We start from the raw sequence: 17,577 nt of genomic DNA, 5'->3' as shown, positions 1-17,577 counted from the left end.
TAAATTTGAGTAAAGGAAGAGAAGGAATGATGTATGGTAAATTTATTACCTTATAATTGTGGTTGTTGACGATAAATAATGCGCTGCACAAATTTTTTTTTTTAATTAAAGCTCAAAGCTTAGACAAGCAAAAAAAAGAAAAGAATTATGACCTCATTTTTGACCACATTATGCACTTCTTTATTTGTAAGTAAAATGTCTTCAGAATGTGATATTAATTTTCTTTCCCACAATGTAATATTGATTGCTTCAAGTACTCACTAAGGCAGAAGCAAACCTCCAACTATACTCAATCTTAATAGTTAGTTTAATAGTTACATCCTATAATATGTAATAAAAATGAAGTAATAATACAACAACAACAACATGCATTTTAAGGCCATTTTCCCTGCTAGAGCGGGGGTTAGCCTTGAGGTCCCCATGACAATCTTCTCCATTTTGCCCTATTTTCTGCATCTCTCCTTGTTAACCCCCTTGCCCACATTTCTTCTTCCACCATCTTTAGCCAAGTCTTTCTCGGTCTTCCCCGTCCTCTACTTCCTTCTACATTAATTTCCATCACTCTTCTCAACCAGTCACTTTCATCCTTCCTCAACACATGACCAAACCATCTCAACCTGTTCCTCTTCACAGAATCAATCACAGGCAATATTCCCATCATCTTTCGTAATTCATCATTTGTCTTCCTCTCTCTCAACGATACTCCGCACATCCATCGAACCATTCGCATTTCCACCCTTTCCAGCCTTCGTTGCTGCTCTACGTTCATTACCCATGTTTCGCTCCCATAAATCATAACACTTCTCACACATGCAGCATACACCTTTCCCTTCAGCTTCAGCGACACTCTCCTCCTCATCAGCACGCCACTCAGTTTCCAAAACTTCTTCCATGCACATCTCACTCGAGCAACCGTTGCCGAGTCTGATCCACCTTCTCCATTCAGCATGTCTCCGAGGCAGCAAAATGTTTTCACACCTTCCAGCTTCACGTCGTCTCCAAGATCCAACTCAACATTTCCTCCATCTGCAGCTCCCTCTGTGCACACCTTACATTTGAATGTAGCTGCCACACTGATAAATGACCCTCTCAGACCACTACATTTTTGATGAACCCACTCAGCGCACATTGTACATTGAATGGAGTACAAAAATGTACAAAATATTGTACAAAAACCATTGTACAAACCATTGTACAAAAATTAAGTTTAACTTGAAGTTTAAAAAATGAAGACAAAATGGAATTTTTTGGGGAAATTTTTTTGTTTGTTTTTAAACAAAAATGAAGTTTAAAAATGAGGTTTAAACCATTGTACAAAAATGAAGTAATAATAACAAATAAAAAATAAATAGATAATAAACAAAAATGTAGAAATGTTTGAAAACAATAGAAGTCATAAAACAACAGTTATATCTTATAATATGTAATCAAAAATGAAGTCATAATGAATAAATAAAAAACAAAAGACATTATATATATATATATATATATATATATATATATATATATATATATATATATATATATATATATACATACATATATATATATATATATATGTATACTAGCTTGGCTCGGCTCGCAAGCGTCGTTACTAAGGAACGGGCTTATTTTAGCTGAGGATAATGACTGTACCTGAGTTGCTGTGTTGTCATGATTTATACCAATCATAATACAAACAATTATTTTGCACAAATGTATTTGTTGTGTTTGTGATATCACATTTTTATAGGCAATTTAGGTTGAAGATTTAGGTTGAATGTTTTTTTTTTCAAGAAAGAACCCCTCAGCACATACATATGGGGAGGGGTAGGTGCAGACTGGAAGTTTGGGACGATTACACCTCACCACCACGTAATTCAAAACATCTCACCACCACGTAATTCAAAACACCTCACCACCAAGTAATTCAAACACCTCACCACCAAGTAATTTAAAACACCTCACCACCACGAATTTAAAAACACCTCACAGCCACGAAATTAAAAACAACTCACCATCACGTAATTTCAAAACACCTCACCACCAAGTAATTCAAAACACCACACCACCACGTAATTCAAAACAACTCATCACCAACTAATTCAAAACACCTCACCACCACGTAATTAAAAATACCTCACCACCACGTAATTCAAAACACCTCACCACCATGTGATTTTAAAACACCTCACCACCATGTCATTTAAAAACACCTCAACACCACATAATTCAAAATATCTCACCACCACGTGATTCAAAACCACCACAACGTTATTAAAAACACTTCACAACCACGGAAACAAAAGTTTGAGGGAGTCGTTAAGTGACAACACAGACACTGCCCAGATGTGTCAATATATAGATAAATGACTGTACCCGAGTTGCTGTTTTATCATGGTTTAAACCAATCATAATTCAAACAATTATTTTGCACAAATGTATTTGTAATATACGTGATATCACATTTTATAAACAATTGAAGTTGAAAACTTAAGTTGAAAAAAAAAAAATTCCCCAAAAAATTCCAAAAAATAAAAATAAAAACAAATGGAAGATTTTTCAAAAGAATACCCTTAGGACATACCGACGGGAGAGATATGTGCATACCAGAAGTTTGGTACGATTTCACAAAAGTTTGAGAAAGTGACAAGTGACTATATATATATATATATATATATATATATATCTGTGTGTGTGCATTGCATTGCATTGATTTTATTTTTATATATCTATATATATATCTATATATATATATCTATATATATATATATATATATATATATATATATATAGATATATATATATATATATATATATATATATATATATATATATATATATATATATAATATTCAGATTGTATTCATATTCTATTCTTTTTTTAAGGGAGGGTTATAATCATTTAAATATATATTATTCAATTGTTTTTTTGTCTACATACTGTACATGTTTTGTTCTGGTTTGTTTTAAATATATATATATATATATATATATATATATATATATATATATATATATATATATATATATATATATGCATAACAGTTGATGTCATGCTTGCTTACTGTTATCAAACGAGGTAAGATGTATTTATGTAATTGTTTCAAAAGAAACACAGGTTTCAATATCTTAATTGAGGAAACAATGCCATATGTTCGATGCACATACGCTATAAACATGAGAGTGTGCACAGCGATTCTTAATATTTAAAACATATATTATGTGATTATAGATCAAGCACAAAACAATGTAATGCATTCCCTGAAATCTTTACAGTGTGCAGTGGTAGGTATTCATTTCTTCGAACCCGACAAAATGTTCATTCATCATCATGCCCACATAATGGAGCCTCTGGCCTTTTTAAACCATTATTCTGCAGTAATAATGGAAGTTCAAAGCAAGAATTTTAACATAGCTAAGCAACATGAGCTACTGAGAATCTTTAAATGTTCATCGGAATGTAGAATGCAATATTTTGAAAGGTATAGGAAGTCTCAATATAATTGTACTTGTATGTGCGTTTCCTACATGTCCTGCACAGTAACAATTAAAAAGCCATGCAAAGCGGCAGAGTAAAGTCATTATTATACTTAGTTCAAGGCTCAGCGGAAAGCTAAAAGGCAAAATTGGAACTTGATATACTGACTTTGATGTGAAAAAGAATAGGCAGACATGAGACGCATAGATAGACAAGGCTGGTGAGACAAGAAAATATAATTAATTTACCCGCTGCCAATGCAAAAAAACTTCCCTTATTGTGATAATAATATTAATAATGCTATCTTTATGAATACTATTTTATAATTGGATTGTAATGGATGTGTGATGAAAACCAAACAGTAATGCACTTTCAAGTATTGAAAAAATGTATACTAAAATTATGGGAGCATCACACTTGTATTCTGCTAATGATGTGGAACAAACACATCGTGTGTTAATGTTGTGTAAAACACATTGATGTAAATTGCATCAGCACTAACCCATACAATGCAATCTTGCCTATTTCTTCACTCAATTTGGATTTGAGAATTGCTTTCTGATTGACTCTACGAAATGCAGTTTCTAGAAGAGGACTGATTTTACAACAAAAAGCTGTTATGATTTACATAAGATGAAATACATTGATAATAAACCATCACATTGAACACGTTTGGTACTGGAAGATTCATTGTTTATAAGTTTACTTCCGTTATCAAATCCACCATCAGAGATTGTGTTAAAATGGCAACATGGCATAGGTCTTAAACAACGCCATATATACAATGAGTGCAATAATAACTAGAGCAAAGTCGATGGCGTGCCATCACAAATCCCCATGCTTCCCACAAAAAAGGCAGTTAAAAGATGGCAAAATGTTCCATCAGGAATCACCCAATATCAATTTTTGAGTTAATTTTTGTTTCCGTTTTAATCCCTGTGACCCCAAGTCTCCACCACAGGGGCACGAACCGGAGGTCAAATCCCCAAACACTCACATATTTCATGCTTCCCCCAATATTGATTGCATATACAGTTTCACTTAAAAAAAATGTTTAAAGATGTGCCCGTAATTGCATTTTTTGGTGTTTGATATTTTGACTCCGCCCCAGTGGGCAAGGCCAAAAATGATATACTGCTCATGCTCCTACGGTGACATGTGGTGATCATAACTACCAAGTTTGGTGAATTTCTGTGCAACTTCTGAGATAGCGTGATGGACAGACAGACAGAGCCGGTTACAATAACTCCCAAATTTTTTTCTTCAAAAAGTGTGGGGTTAATATAATATATATATTAATAATGCGCTTGTTCGTCTGTCTGTCCACCTATGTGCAATGTTCAGTTCATCCATTGGTTGGACAGCTTGCCTGACTCCACCCACAATTTCAACCAGATGGAAAATCAAATGGCCGCCATTTTGGTGATATGCGAATCCGAAAACATCTTCAGAGCTGTCATTCACAATCGCCATGTCCTTCCTGTAAGTTTTCCCTTCAGTGTAAATGGACCAAAGTGACAGTTAAAAGCATTTTGAGCTGGTAGGAGTCACTGGCCTTGTGAAGATTAGCTTTAGGGATAGAAGCAGCAGTCTGTTGTCTATACACCACCCAAATAACTATCTGGCATTCTCTCAAGCAGGGCTTTTACCACAGAGGTTAGACAGGTCCTTGCTATTGTTTCTGACCATTCTCTCTTAAATAACCTTCCAGGAACCATGAAACCCATATCTTTGTCCATGCACTTCCAGGAATCTCGTGACATTGTGAAAGAAAACATCCGTTATTATTTCCTTTTAACGATGTGTATATATACATCAGAAAGGAGGTAATTCGTTTTGGGTCATTTATTGCCACAATTAGCCTGCTAATGGTCATTTGTGAGTTGAAATGCCATGGGGTTTCAATATATCTTGCAAGATTGTTAGTTGGACCGGTGACCGTGATGGTCTTCTTTGAAATTGGTAATAGCATGGTAGGGAAGGGGAAAACATTAAATATTCCGCTGTTTTGATGTGGGAATGTACGTTTTCTTTTATGAACAGGACGAAGGTGAGGGAAGGAAAACAGAGTTGGAGTTGGAACGGCAAGAAGCGGGGAGACAGCAAATATGGGATAGAGTTGGGAGGGAGAATTTGAGGCTTTGGGTGGTTGGGGGGGGGGGGGGGTTGAGGACTTTGTGGGGGGAGTGGAGGAGGTAGGAGGGAGTTTGAAGGCTTGAAGTGGGGAGGGCATTGACGCCTTAGGGTAGGGAGGGGTGGAGGATGAGGACTTGGTGTTGAGGGTGGAGAAGGGGCAGCAAAGAAGTCACCTGAGCAGAGAATGCAGAAATGGTTCTGCGAGTAGATGTGTTGGAGCTGCTTCTGCTGACAGGGCGAGATGGTTGCCAGTCACCCTGCGAAGATTAAGCTTAAGTTATGACCTATGAACGCCCACAGTGAGCAATAGGTATGTGCTATGGCCAATAGGCATGCAATATATCTTCTTGACAAAAATGTGTTTTTGATTTGTGCAGGATATATTATAGTTATCAAACATGTAGCAGCATTTTGAACATCCACAAATGAATGCTGACAGATGGGATGAGTACTTCATTAAACTACAGATTAATTTCATGATGATTTCTATTATATATATATATATATATCTACATATACAAAAGGTTGGTAGTCTTTACTTGCTTTACAGTACTGTAGTCATTTTATGGCAGTGTATAGGCTCATGGAAGAGCGAGATGATGGGGGTAAAAAGACAACGGACTGACAGTGGGGCAATCGGGCCACAGTTGGACATGGTATGCAAGCAGATGAACGAACAAGAAAAGAGGTGAGAGAGGAGGGGTTGGGGAAGGGAAACGGTAACCTGCGAAAGGTTAATGTACATTCTTTCAGCCATGAATTGCGAAAGAAAAAGTGGGATTTAGCCAAGGCAGTTAGAAAATGAGGGCAAAGGAAGCAAGAAGGTGCAGGCGTGTTAGATGGAGAGGTAATGAAGATGAAACGGTGAAAATGACAAGATAATAGGCAGAGCTTTTTGACTTGGTCATTTTATCATGAACATGAAGCCTTTGTAAATGTTACACGGCTTGGAGCATCGGTGATTGGCGGCTATTAGTAACGTGTGACCTTTATGCCGACATAAAAAGGCCACGCAGTCCCCACTTCCAGAACATACCGGTCTGCTCGCACCAAACCCACTCAGGTTTGCGAACACAGCCATGCGCGCTGCAGATGTGCGACAGATTGCACAATGAATGGAGCAAAGTTTGCATAAAAATAAATATTCAGCATATGCTTTTTATGGTTATACTCTTTGTTGTCATCCACGTCATGCAAAAAAGTAGATAATTATGCTGATACTCCAAAAAAAATAATATATATAGCCTACTGTACGTATTCGTTTTTTGGAATATCAGCATCTACAGTATATTGGTAAAAGATAGCAAACTGAGCAGTGAAATAATAAATTATTTAAAGCCTGACGTTTTGAGAACAAGCTGGTTTCCTTCATCGGAGGTGTTAAGAGCGGTGTGGTGGTGACACCGTGTTAAGTTCCGTTGGGGACAGTTTGGGTCGTGGATTGGTTCAAATCCTCGCCAATCACAGAGCTCCGGCATTCAACTTATTTTCCCACTTTTGTTGGAATTGTAATTGATTGCGTATTGCTTTGTATGTGGGATGCAAGTCAATGTGTCAGTTGATGGAGTTTTCACAGGAGTACCACCAGGCTTTGATAACGTCACGCTTCACTCTTATTTATCCTGTGCCAAGGATAGTGGTCTGTTTCCATAAGAACGTGTGTTGGTGTGTGTGTGTGTGTGTGTATGTGTATGTGTATGTGTGTGTCTGTGTGTGTGTATGTGTGTGTGTGTGCGTGTGTGTGTGTGTGTCGCAACCAAGGACAACCTGTTGCAACACGTTGGTGTTCGGTTAGCCATGTGGTTAAGTTTTTGGATGTTTGGCCAACAAACTTGGCTTCACAATCTTCACATGGTACATTATAGATGACGTGACGTCCCTACCCTATGCTAGTCCCGGGCTCAGCTGTGTCCGGCTGACAGTATCTGGTATGGGCCCTTTGTCTAGAGTAACAGTTCCCCACTGCCTTGTGGGGGAAGCTTCTTTAGGTTAAGGGTATGAAAAGGACACTCAGATATCAAACCGCACCTGTAGGTCAGCCTCGGCAGCGCTACATTGTGGATGAATGTGCCCATGAAAGTTAGTGGTGGCACCAATTTAGGCATCATTGAGTAGTATCTGCAGAGAGCTGGGTCCACTTTGGACATCAAGGGCATCATCATACCATCGACCTGGCCAGTCTGCTGCGCCTATGTGCATCAGACTTCATGTTGCATTTACTGCACCTGCAGCCAACGATGCTCATAGGAATAGTGAGTGGGAGAGGGATAGCACACACCTCTATCACTTTAATCACATATCTGTGCAGGTTTTTTCCCTTCATTTGCACCAGCTCACCTACGCACAATGCTTAGTGAACGCACCAACGAAGGGAAGAGATTCGTCGAAAGCGACAACTCACACCATCATCATAATCATGGATGACGTTCTTTCTGTCACATTTGTGCAAGTGTCCTGAGGCTTTGACACGTGTGCTCGTAAGGATGCTTGTGGTTTGTGGGTGATGTTGATGTTGTACTGATTTAGTATATGCGGCTCGTGGTTTCAGAAGCATTTTGTATGTATGGAAGCGCAACCGTGTGTGTTGGTGTGGGTGGACTGGTACTACTGTACTGTTTGGGTTTCCGGCGACAAGATTTGATGAACGCATTTGGGTAGTGGTTTCCTCGCAGTAGTTGAGTGATGTGCAGTGGTTTCCTCGCAGTAGTTGAGTGATGTGCAGTATCTCCATCTGGCGTTGTTCACAGTCAATGTAGTGTGTTTTTGCACGGTCAACTAAGCTGCGAGCACAACTTATTTTGTGACAGGTGGGATGGCCACTTCGGTAGTCCAATATTTAGTCTGTGTGGGTGGGTTTACGATACACTTGCAAGTGTAACTTGCCGTTTCTGTCCGTGGAAAGTTGTACATCCAGGAAAGGCAGGGACCCAGCTTGTTCTACTTTCCACGTGGTCTGTGTAGCTGGTCATGTTGAGTTGAGTATGTTGGTTGTGTCACTGGTGTTTCAAGGCGAAGCAGCGGCTTCCCTGGACATATAGGCGATGTTTTATCAGCTAATTGGTGGAATGGAAAGGGTCAAGTTTGAACTTGCAGCCAACTAGGAGATGCAAGGGCCGAGCCAAGAGTGGACTAAGCCCATCGCAAGGCACATAGGATGACCAAACAGGGTGGTAAGATGGCCAAAATGGAGGCTGACCAGAATTAACTGGTAAGGGGCCTGGATGCAGTAAGTGGGCCTGGGTCGATTAGGAATCAGCCAGGTTGTAATGGCAACAGACCAGGCTGAGCTGAACTGTGTGGGTGTGTTTAGTAAGGCTGATCCAGTAAAGCTGATCTGGCAATTAAAATGGAAGTTAGCAGGCCAAATGTATTGGTGGAATCATAGCTACCCAAAAGAGTGTAGCTGCTGGATGGGCCAACCTCTAGGGTGTTTGGGTTGAATCCCAGGCTAAACCTGAAGCCAAGAGTACACGCAGTCTTCCACAGGCACGTGTGGAAGCTATGGCAGCGGAGCATGACCGCTTTGTGGGGAGGTGTCTGTGTGTGGAAGTAGTAGAATCTGACATGATGCACGAGTTGGTCATCACATCCACCAATGGGGCAAAGGGTGTGGAGAGTAGAGTCAGAAGGGATGATGGTAGGGTCAGGGGTGATGTAGGTAGTGAAGCTATAAATTATATTACTTTTCTATATGTTGTCTTCAGAAGGTGTATGCAGGTGAAGATGTATGGTGTACCCAATGAAGGTGTATAATAATAATAATAATAATAATAATAATAATGCATTTATTTTATATAGCGCTTTTCAGGGAGCCCAAAGACGCTTTGACAGAGTGCAAAACATAATGCATAGCAAAACATAAACACAATTGCAAAAAACAAGAATCAATAGGGAAATATTCAAAGCAAAAAGGAGGGAGAAGGAGAAGAGATAGTCAGGGGTTAGATGCTGTGGGTTAAATGTTGAATGCAGTGTTGAACAGGTGGGTCTTGAGTGATGTTTTGAATGTGGTGAGTGAGGAGGAGTCTCTGATGGTGTGAGGTAGTGAGTTCCAGAGGGTGGGAGCAGCGATGGAGAAGGCCCTGTCCCCCCCAGGATCTGAATTTGGTCCGGATGGGGGGGGGGGGGTCAGGAGGTTGGTACCAGCAGAGCGGAGGTTGAGGTTGGGAGTGTGTCTGGAGAGGAGGTCAGCCAGGTAGGATGGGGCCAGGTTATGGAGGGCTTTGTAGGTCAAGAGGAGGATTTTGTACTGGATTCTCTGGGAGATGGGGAGCCAGTGAAGCTTGTAAAGGACGGGGGTGATGTGGTCACGGGTCCGGGAATGGGTGAGTAGACAGGCAGCAGAGTTCTGAATGTATTGGAGTTTATTGGTGATTATTGAGGGTGAACCATAGAGGAGGCTATTGCAGTAGTCCAGACGGGAGGTGATGAAGGCGTGGATGAGGGTTTCTGCAACCATGGAGGAGAGGGATGGACGGAGACGGGCGATGTTTTTCAGGTGAAAGAAGGCTGTCTTTGTGATCTGTTTAGTGTATTTGTCGAAGGAGAGGGTTTGGTCAAAGATGATGCCAAGATTCCGGATGTGAGGGGAGGTGGATACTGGGATACCGTCGATGTTGAGGGTAAAGTTATTGGTGGATTTTATGAGCGTTTTTGGGCCAATGATGATTATTTCAGATTTATCACAGTTAAGCTTGAGGAAGTTGATTTGAAGCCAGGATTTTATTTCAGTGATGCAGTTTGTCAGGATAGAGTGGGTGGCGGTGGAAATGGACTTGGTGGAGATGAAAAGCTGGATGTCATCGGCGAAGCAGTGGAATTGGAGACCATGACGGCGGATTAAGTGACCGAGGGGGGACAGGTAAAGGATGAAGAGGAGGGGGCCAAGAACTGAACCTTGGGGGACACCTTGGGGGAGGGGAGCAGTGGGGGATTTGCAGTTATTGATGGAGATGAACTGGCGTCTGTCAGAGAGGTATGATTTAATCCAAGAGAGGGCAGTGCCAGTAACATTAAAGATGGTTTCAAGTCGGGTGAGGAGGATGGTGTGATCGATGGTGTCAAAGGCGGCGCTGAGGTCGAGGAGGATGAGAATGTTGAGGTTGCCAGCGTCAGAGGAGAGGAGAAGGTCGTTGGTGATTTTGAGGAGAGCAGTTTCTGTACTGTGGTTGGAGCGGAATCCGGATTGGAATGTTTCATACAGGTTATTGGCAGAGAGGTGATGTTTGAGTTGAGCGGCTACAGCGCGTTCCAAAACTTTCGACAGAAAGGGTAGGTTGGAGATGGGTCTGAAGTTGTTTAGGGTGTCAGGGCTTAGTCCAGGTTTTTTCAGAATGGGGGTAACAGCAGCAATTTTGAGGGATGGTGGGACGATGCCTGTAGACAGGGAGGAGTTTATTGTTGCAGTGATAAGTGGAGAGAGAGCAGGAAGGGAGGCCTTGACAAAGCTGGAGGGGATGGGCTCCAGAGTGCAGGTGGCAGTTTTCATTCCTATGAGGAGTTCAGAGGGGTCAGTAGGGGAGAATGGGGAGAATTGAGACAGGGGATGGCAGGATAAGGGGGGGCAGGTGATTTGAGGGGGAGTGGGTGCGGCGGTGGTCAAGCTGTTGTAGATGTTTTCAACTTTGCGTTGGAAGAATGAAAGGAAGGAGATGCAGTTGTCTACTGTGAATGACTGGGTGGTGGTGTCCAGGGGGCTGAGGAGTTTGTTTATTGTAGAGAAGAGTGCTTTTGGGTTTCCGGAGCCAGAGTGGATAATTTGAGAGTAGTAGGCGGAGCGGGGGCGGGAGAGGGCATCTTTGTAGTGCTGCAGGTGGTCCTTGTAGGCTTGGGAGTGAATTGTGAGACCTGTTTTATTGCGGAGTCTTTCAAGTTGGCGAGCACGAGTTTTCATCAGGCGGAGTTCAGGGGTAAACCAGGGAACAGAATGGGTGAAAGAAACTGTTTTGGTTTTTATAGGCGCAAGTTGGTCGAGGCAGGAGGAGAGAGTGTGGTTGTAGTAGTCAGTGAGATCAGAAGGGTTGTGGAGGTCAACGAAGGGAGAAGTGGACATTGTATGGTGTACCCAATCAAGTTAAACCTATCGGTATGCTGTATTCACATCAGATTGATCACTAATGCAAACAAACAGGATAAATGGAAGGTCACATGTTATTTATAAGAAGACAGAAAACATTTTAAAGCCATTTCGTAGCTGGATATTCAACCTGTGATATATTCAGGACCAATGAATGAAGCGAATAAGCAGATACAAAAGGGATCTCACATCCGTGTCAGACGCATAGCCCATGGATGGCGGGTGAGGAAATGTACTTTGGTTCCATTGTCCTGGCTCCATGTCCACTTCTTCCTCGTGCATGGTATTGGCCATGTCATACTCGTTCCACGACTCAACCTCCTGACTCTCACCAATAGAATTCCGCATTGGATCACAAGCTGCCAACATATCGGTTTCGTCTTCGATGAAGGATTGCACGTGCATTCTACAAAAATACAAACACCGTCACCAACCTCTAACCAACATCAATCGGTCTGTCGTACGTCTCAATCTCAACCAACAGTACCAATTTAGAATTCCAAAGCTGCAAGTAATCTGGGAATAACTCATTTTGTAAGTTGTCAATAAATTACAATTAAAACAACATGGGAACCAAATATATAAAGAATTCCAATATGCAAATGATGCATCTCATGTTAGTTGTTCTGTATAAATGTTGCCATAGTGACAAAGACCTTCCCTTTGTGAAAAGTATGATGAGATGTTTAACCTACTTACTGTGGAAGAAAGAGGCAGCTTATCACTTAATGAACAGTTCAGACTCTTCTGTGCTGACCAGCAGCGTTATGTGCTTTTCCGCAAACCCTGCCAGATGTAGTGTGTGTGAAATTATTCATCAAGGTTATTACGTTAAAAATAAACTCGCTCTGTCAGTTTCCAAGAAGCAGGAGTTACCTTACGGTTTCACAAAAGGACAACCCCTTGATTGCAATTAATCCCTGTTTTATCTCAAAGGCACCAGAGGAAGCATGACTAATGAAAGCATCGTCGCTTCTGAAAGTGCCATTTTTGTCTTCCTGAATTATAACTCCATAAATGTCCCGACCTATAAGATGAGGTTGAGAGCACGTACGAAATGGCTGATGAGTCGTGAAATAGGTGTTGGACGTGGGCGCGATGAGCTGCTGCTTGGTGGGGTTGCGGTTGGTGCTGCTGATTATTATGGAGCTTCCGATTTAGCAGAATGGTCTGATACATGTTGGTGACCCAATGGCCTTCCTTGTACTGCAGAGAGCCAGGCCCTCGGGAATTCATTATTGAATCCTTTCGCCTTGATTTGAAGAATTTAGCGCAGGCAATAAAAAATAATTAATTAATATGGTGGGGTTTTTTTAATCACGTCAAAATCTTATAGAGAAAGCTACTTAGTAGCTCATGAGTTGATTTTGTCCATTTAATTGTGTTGTGTGGTGTGCGATGGCGTACCATGGCCAGAGATCTAAATTGTGGTCTCTTAGGGATCAATCCGAGCATCATCACTTTGTGCTCAATTACATGGAAAATCTGTTTGTAAAGAAATAATAGGATTGATTGTGCACTTGCATTTTTGTTGCTGGCTGCATCATTTTTCTGGAGGCATGGGTGTGCCGCTAATGCAGTGCACCCCATTACCAAACAGCTGGTACTCTTTTTGCCAACATCGGAAGGATGACAGGTGGAGTCGACCCTCGTGGTGTTAATTCAACGACATGGCAGGGGCTCAAATTCAAGACCCTAAGATCTCAAGCCTTCTTTATGATAAAGGCCATTGTTATGCTACGATAAATATCCATCCCATCATGGAACTGCTTGATAGTGGAGACACGGTCTGTTTAACTGCGCGGAATGCCATCCACATGGCAAGGCCCACCGTTGGTCATTGGTCGAAGAAAACGTCCTTCCTCGACAATCGGCCGAAGATTGAGGGGTGCTCCGGTGGAGGGGATGTCCCGGAGACGTCACTCTCGTGCTCTGGTGGAGAGGGAGTTCCGTTAACCACATATGGCAGTAAATGAAGATGTGCTGCCCTCAAGTCCAAAGCTCATGTTAAAGCACAAGCCCCAGGGAAAGCAGGCATCTCATATTTAATTGATCGAGACTTTTTATTTTAACCGTCAAAGTGCTTGATGCTGCTCTCATTAGCACTGTGCTGTTAAATTTACAATCTATGTAATACATTCTCCTCGGGGGTTTCTTTGCCCATCACATATTTTCATCAATGCCTTTTCCAAAAAGGAATTACCAACTAAAAGGTCTCTTATTGTGCCCTAAAGGAAAATGCACCTGATCCATATAGAGTACACCCTGAACAGACATTTAGTGTTTTTGTTAGCAGTCAAATCAACTCGTTCGTAGCTTGGGGCAAATGGGTCAAAATATTCCTGAAATCTCAGTCATCTTGCAATGCTTTGTGCTTCAGTCTAAGAACCATTTATACTTGTCTCACAGAGTGCATAAATACCATGTACCCCTTATTTGAGGAGAGCATTTATTGGCCACTTTGTAATAGCTGATACCATTATAATGATACTTTCAATTTGGGATTTTATTTATATCCAGTAATATTTTTCACAGGTAGCATTTTAGTGCACATTCAGGCTGGAGGCGAGAGGTTTGCACACTCAACACTGAGCTGTCTATCTGGGGCTCATCCTACTATTCATTTGCAATGGGTGACTGGCTTTGACACCAATACAAATTCTTATTATGGACCCTAGGTACCAAAAAGCTACACATATTGAACAAACAGTTTCAAATGGAGTACCTCGCCACCATTAAAGTATTTACATTGTATCAGATGTGGCAATAAATGTGAATTGCTGCTCCGAGCTTGCTGGCTCGATGACGGAAGACACCATTTGCATTTTTGCCATCACCATCCTGACCCAGTTTGCAATATGAGGGCACGTTCAATTTGCTGGTATCTATAAACTGTCATCCTGGTGTTTTACATGCAGGGCAACCATCCATCAGATGGACGATAAACTGGGCATCCTGTCTGCCAGCATTATGAATGTTAAAGATCCCACTGTGTCCTTTTGCGAAGAGTAGGCAAGAGATCGCCAGCATCCTGAACAAATTTCCAAAATCCCTGCTCGAACTTAGCTTCTCTACAAGCGGACTTTGTAGACAAAAATTTAATACAAGGGGCACCAGCAGCCACATGCTATATATGAATGAATAGAATAGTACCTGCTCCAAGTTGTCCTGAAGGTATTGAGAGTTAACCACAATGTGGCCTGGCTGTATATATGCACCAGTCCGAGCAGGGCAGGCAGATCACCTCATTTGTAAAGATCATTAATGAGGCCCACTGGGTTTGCACCAACAAGCCAATAGTAACAAGATAATTGTCCTGGTCGCTTTCTACACGTCTTCAGCTAGGTTTGGACCCACAAGCTATTGGATGGCATGACAGTGCCATGACCGCTAAAACATCACTGTAAGAAGTGGTTGATATGCATTGATGAATATTTAGTGGTGATGGGGGGAATTCAAGTGGAAATTAAAATGGCACTCGGTAGAGCGCATAGCTCCACCAGGCTGAACAGTTTACGTTTTGTATACCACTGAAAGGGCGGATCTAGGTTCGGACCGAAACAAAAATCTAATGAATCCATCCTTGTTGTGTCCAAATATCAGATTTCTAACTCAAAAGGTGCTCGAGATATTGCCCAGATGACAAAGGAAATGAATAAGTACTTAATAAATGGATAATTAATTAATTAATTAATTGATACATTTTAAAAAATCTATTTTGAATTATCCTCATAACAAACACACAAACGAGACAGACAGACATATGACTTTTTCCCATTTTGAATTATCCTCATAACAAACATACAAACGAGACAGACAGACATATGACTTTTTCCCCCATTTTGAATTATCCTCGTAACAAACATACAAACGAGACAGACAGACATATGACTTTTTCCCCCATTTTGAATTATCCTCATAACAAACATACAAACGAGACAGACAGACATATAACTTTTCCCCCATTTTGAATTATCCTCGTAACAAACATACAAACGAGACAGACAGACATATGACTTTTTCCCCCATTTTGAATTATCCTCGTAACAAACATACAATCGAGACAGACAGACATATGACTTTTTCCCCCATTTTGAATTATCCTCATAACAAACATACAAACGAGACAGACAGACATATGACTTTTTCCCATTTTGAATTATCCTCACAACAAACATACAAACGAGACAGACAGACATATGACTTTTTCCCCCATTTTGAATTATCCTCATAACAAACATACAAACGAGACAGACAGACATATGACTTTTTCCCCCATTTTGAATTATCCTCGTAACAAACATACAAACGAGACAGACAGACATATGACTTTTTCCCCCATTTTGAATTATCTTCGTAACAAACATACAAACGAGACAGACAGACATATGACTTTTTCCCCCATTTTGAATTATCCTCATAACAAACATACAAACGAGACAGACAGACATATGACTTTTTCCCCCATTTTGAATTATCCTCATAACAAACATACAAACGAGACAGACAGACATATGACTTTTTCCCCAATTTTGAATTATCCTCACAACAAACATACAAACGAGACAGACAGACATATGACTTTTTCCCCCATTTTAAATTATCCTCACAACAAACATACAAACGACACAGACAGACATATGACTTTTTCCCACTTTGAATTATCCTCACAACAAACATACAAACGAGACAGACAGACTTATGACTTTTTCCCACTTTGAATTATCCTCACAACAAACATACAAACGAGACAGACAGACATATGACTTTTTCCCATTTTGAATTATCCTCACAACAAACATACAAACGAGACAGACAGACATATGACTTTTTCACATTTTGAATTATCCTCACAACAAACATACAAACGAGACAGACAGACATATGACTTTTTCCCACTTTGAATTATAATAATAATAATGCATTTATTTTATATAGCGCTTTTCAGGGAGCCCAAAGACGCTCCTCACAACAAACATACAAACGAGACAGACAGACATATGACTTTTTCCCCCATTTTGAATTATCCTCATAACAAACATACAAACGAGACAGACAGACATATGACTTTTTCCCCCATTTTGAATTATCCTCATAACAAACATACAAACGAGACAGACAGACATATGACTTTTTCCCCCATTTTGAATTATCCTCATAACAAACATACAAACGAGACAGACAGACATATGACTTTTTCCCCCATTTTGAATTATCCTCATAACAAACATACAAACGAGACAGACAGACATATGACTTTTTCCCCAATTTTGAATTATCCTCACAACAAACATACAAACGAGACAGACAGACATATGACTTTTTCCCCCATTTTAAATTATCTTCACAACAAACATACAAACGACACAGACAGACATATGACTTTTTCCCACTTTGAATTATCCTCACAACAAACATACAAACGAGACAGACAGACTTATGACTTTTTCCCACTTTGAATTATCCTCACAACAAACATACAAACGAGACAGACAGACATATGACTTTTTCCCATTTTGAATTATCCTCATAACAAACATACAAACGAGACAGACAGACATATGACTTTTTCCCATTTTGAATTATCCTCATAACAAACATACAAACGAGACAGACAGACATATGACTTTTTCCCATTTTGAATTATCCTCATAACAAACATACAAACGAGACAGACAGACATATGACTTTTTCCCATTTTGAATTATCCTCATAACAAACATACAAACGAGACAGATAGACATATGACTTTTTCCCCCATTTTGAATTATCATCATAACAAACATACAAACGAGACAGACAGACATATGACTTTTTCCCCCATTTTGAATTATCCTCACAACAAACATACAAACGAGACAGATAGACATATGACTTTTTCCCATTTTGAATTATCCTCACAACA

At 40.5% G+C, this 17,577-nt stretch overlaps 1 protein-coding gene across 1 annotated transcript in view; it reads right to left on the bottom strand.

Annotated features, from left to right (window-relative positions):
• RASEF (RAS and EF-hand domain containing) overlaps positions 1–17,577 on the bottom strand; it is a 99,259-nt gene that overhangs the window by 11,937 nt on the left and 69,745 nt on the right. The window contains exons 9-11 of the mRNA XM_068107972.2: positions 13,504–13,604; positions 11,862–12,078; positions 5,770–5,853 (exon numbers count right to left, since the gene is read on the bottom strand). Coding sequence (XP_067964073.2) covers positions 5,770–5,853; positions 11,862–12,078; positions 13,504–13,604 — 402 coding nt within the window. The remainder of the gene's footprint in view (positions 1–5,769; positions 5,854–11,861; positions 12,079–13,503; positions 13,605–17,577) is intronic.

The sequence above is a fragment of the Myxine glutinosa genome, chromosome 2 (assembly GCF_964187855.1).
Source record: "Myxine glutinosa chromosome 2, kmMyxGlut1.1, whole genome shotgun sequence".
In the NCBI taxonomy this organism is placed as follows: Eukaryota; Metazoa; Chordata; class Myxini; order Myxiniformes; family Myxinidae; genus Myxine; species Myxine glutinosa.
The sequence above is the reverse complement of the archived record's forward strand: the minus strand, read 5'-3'. Positions and strand labels throughout refer to the sequence as shown.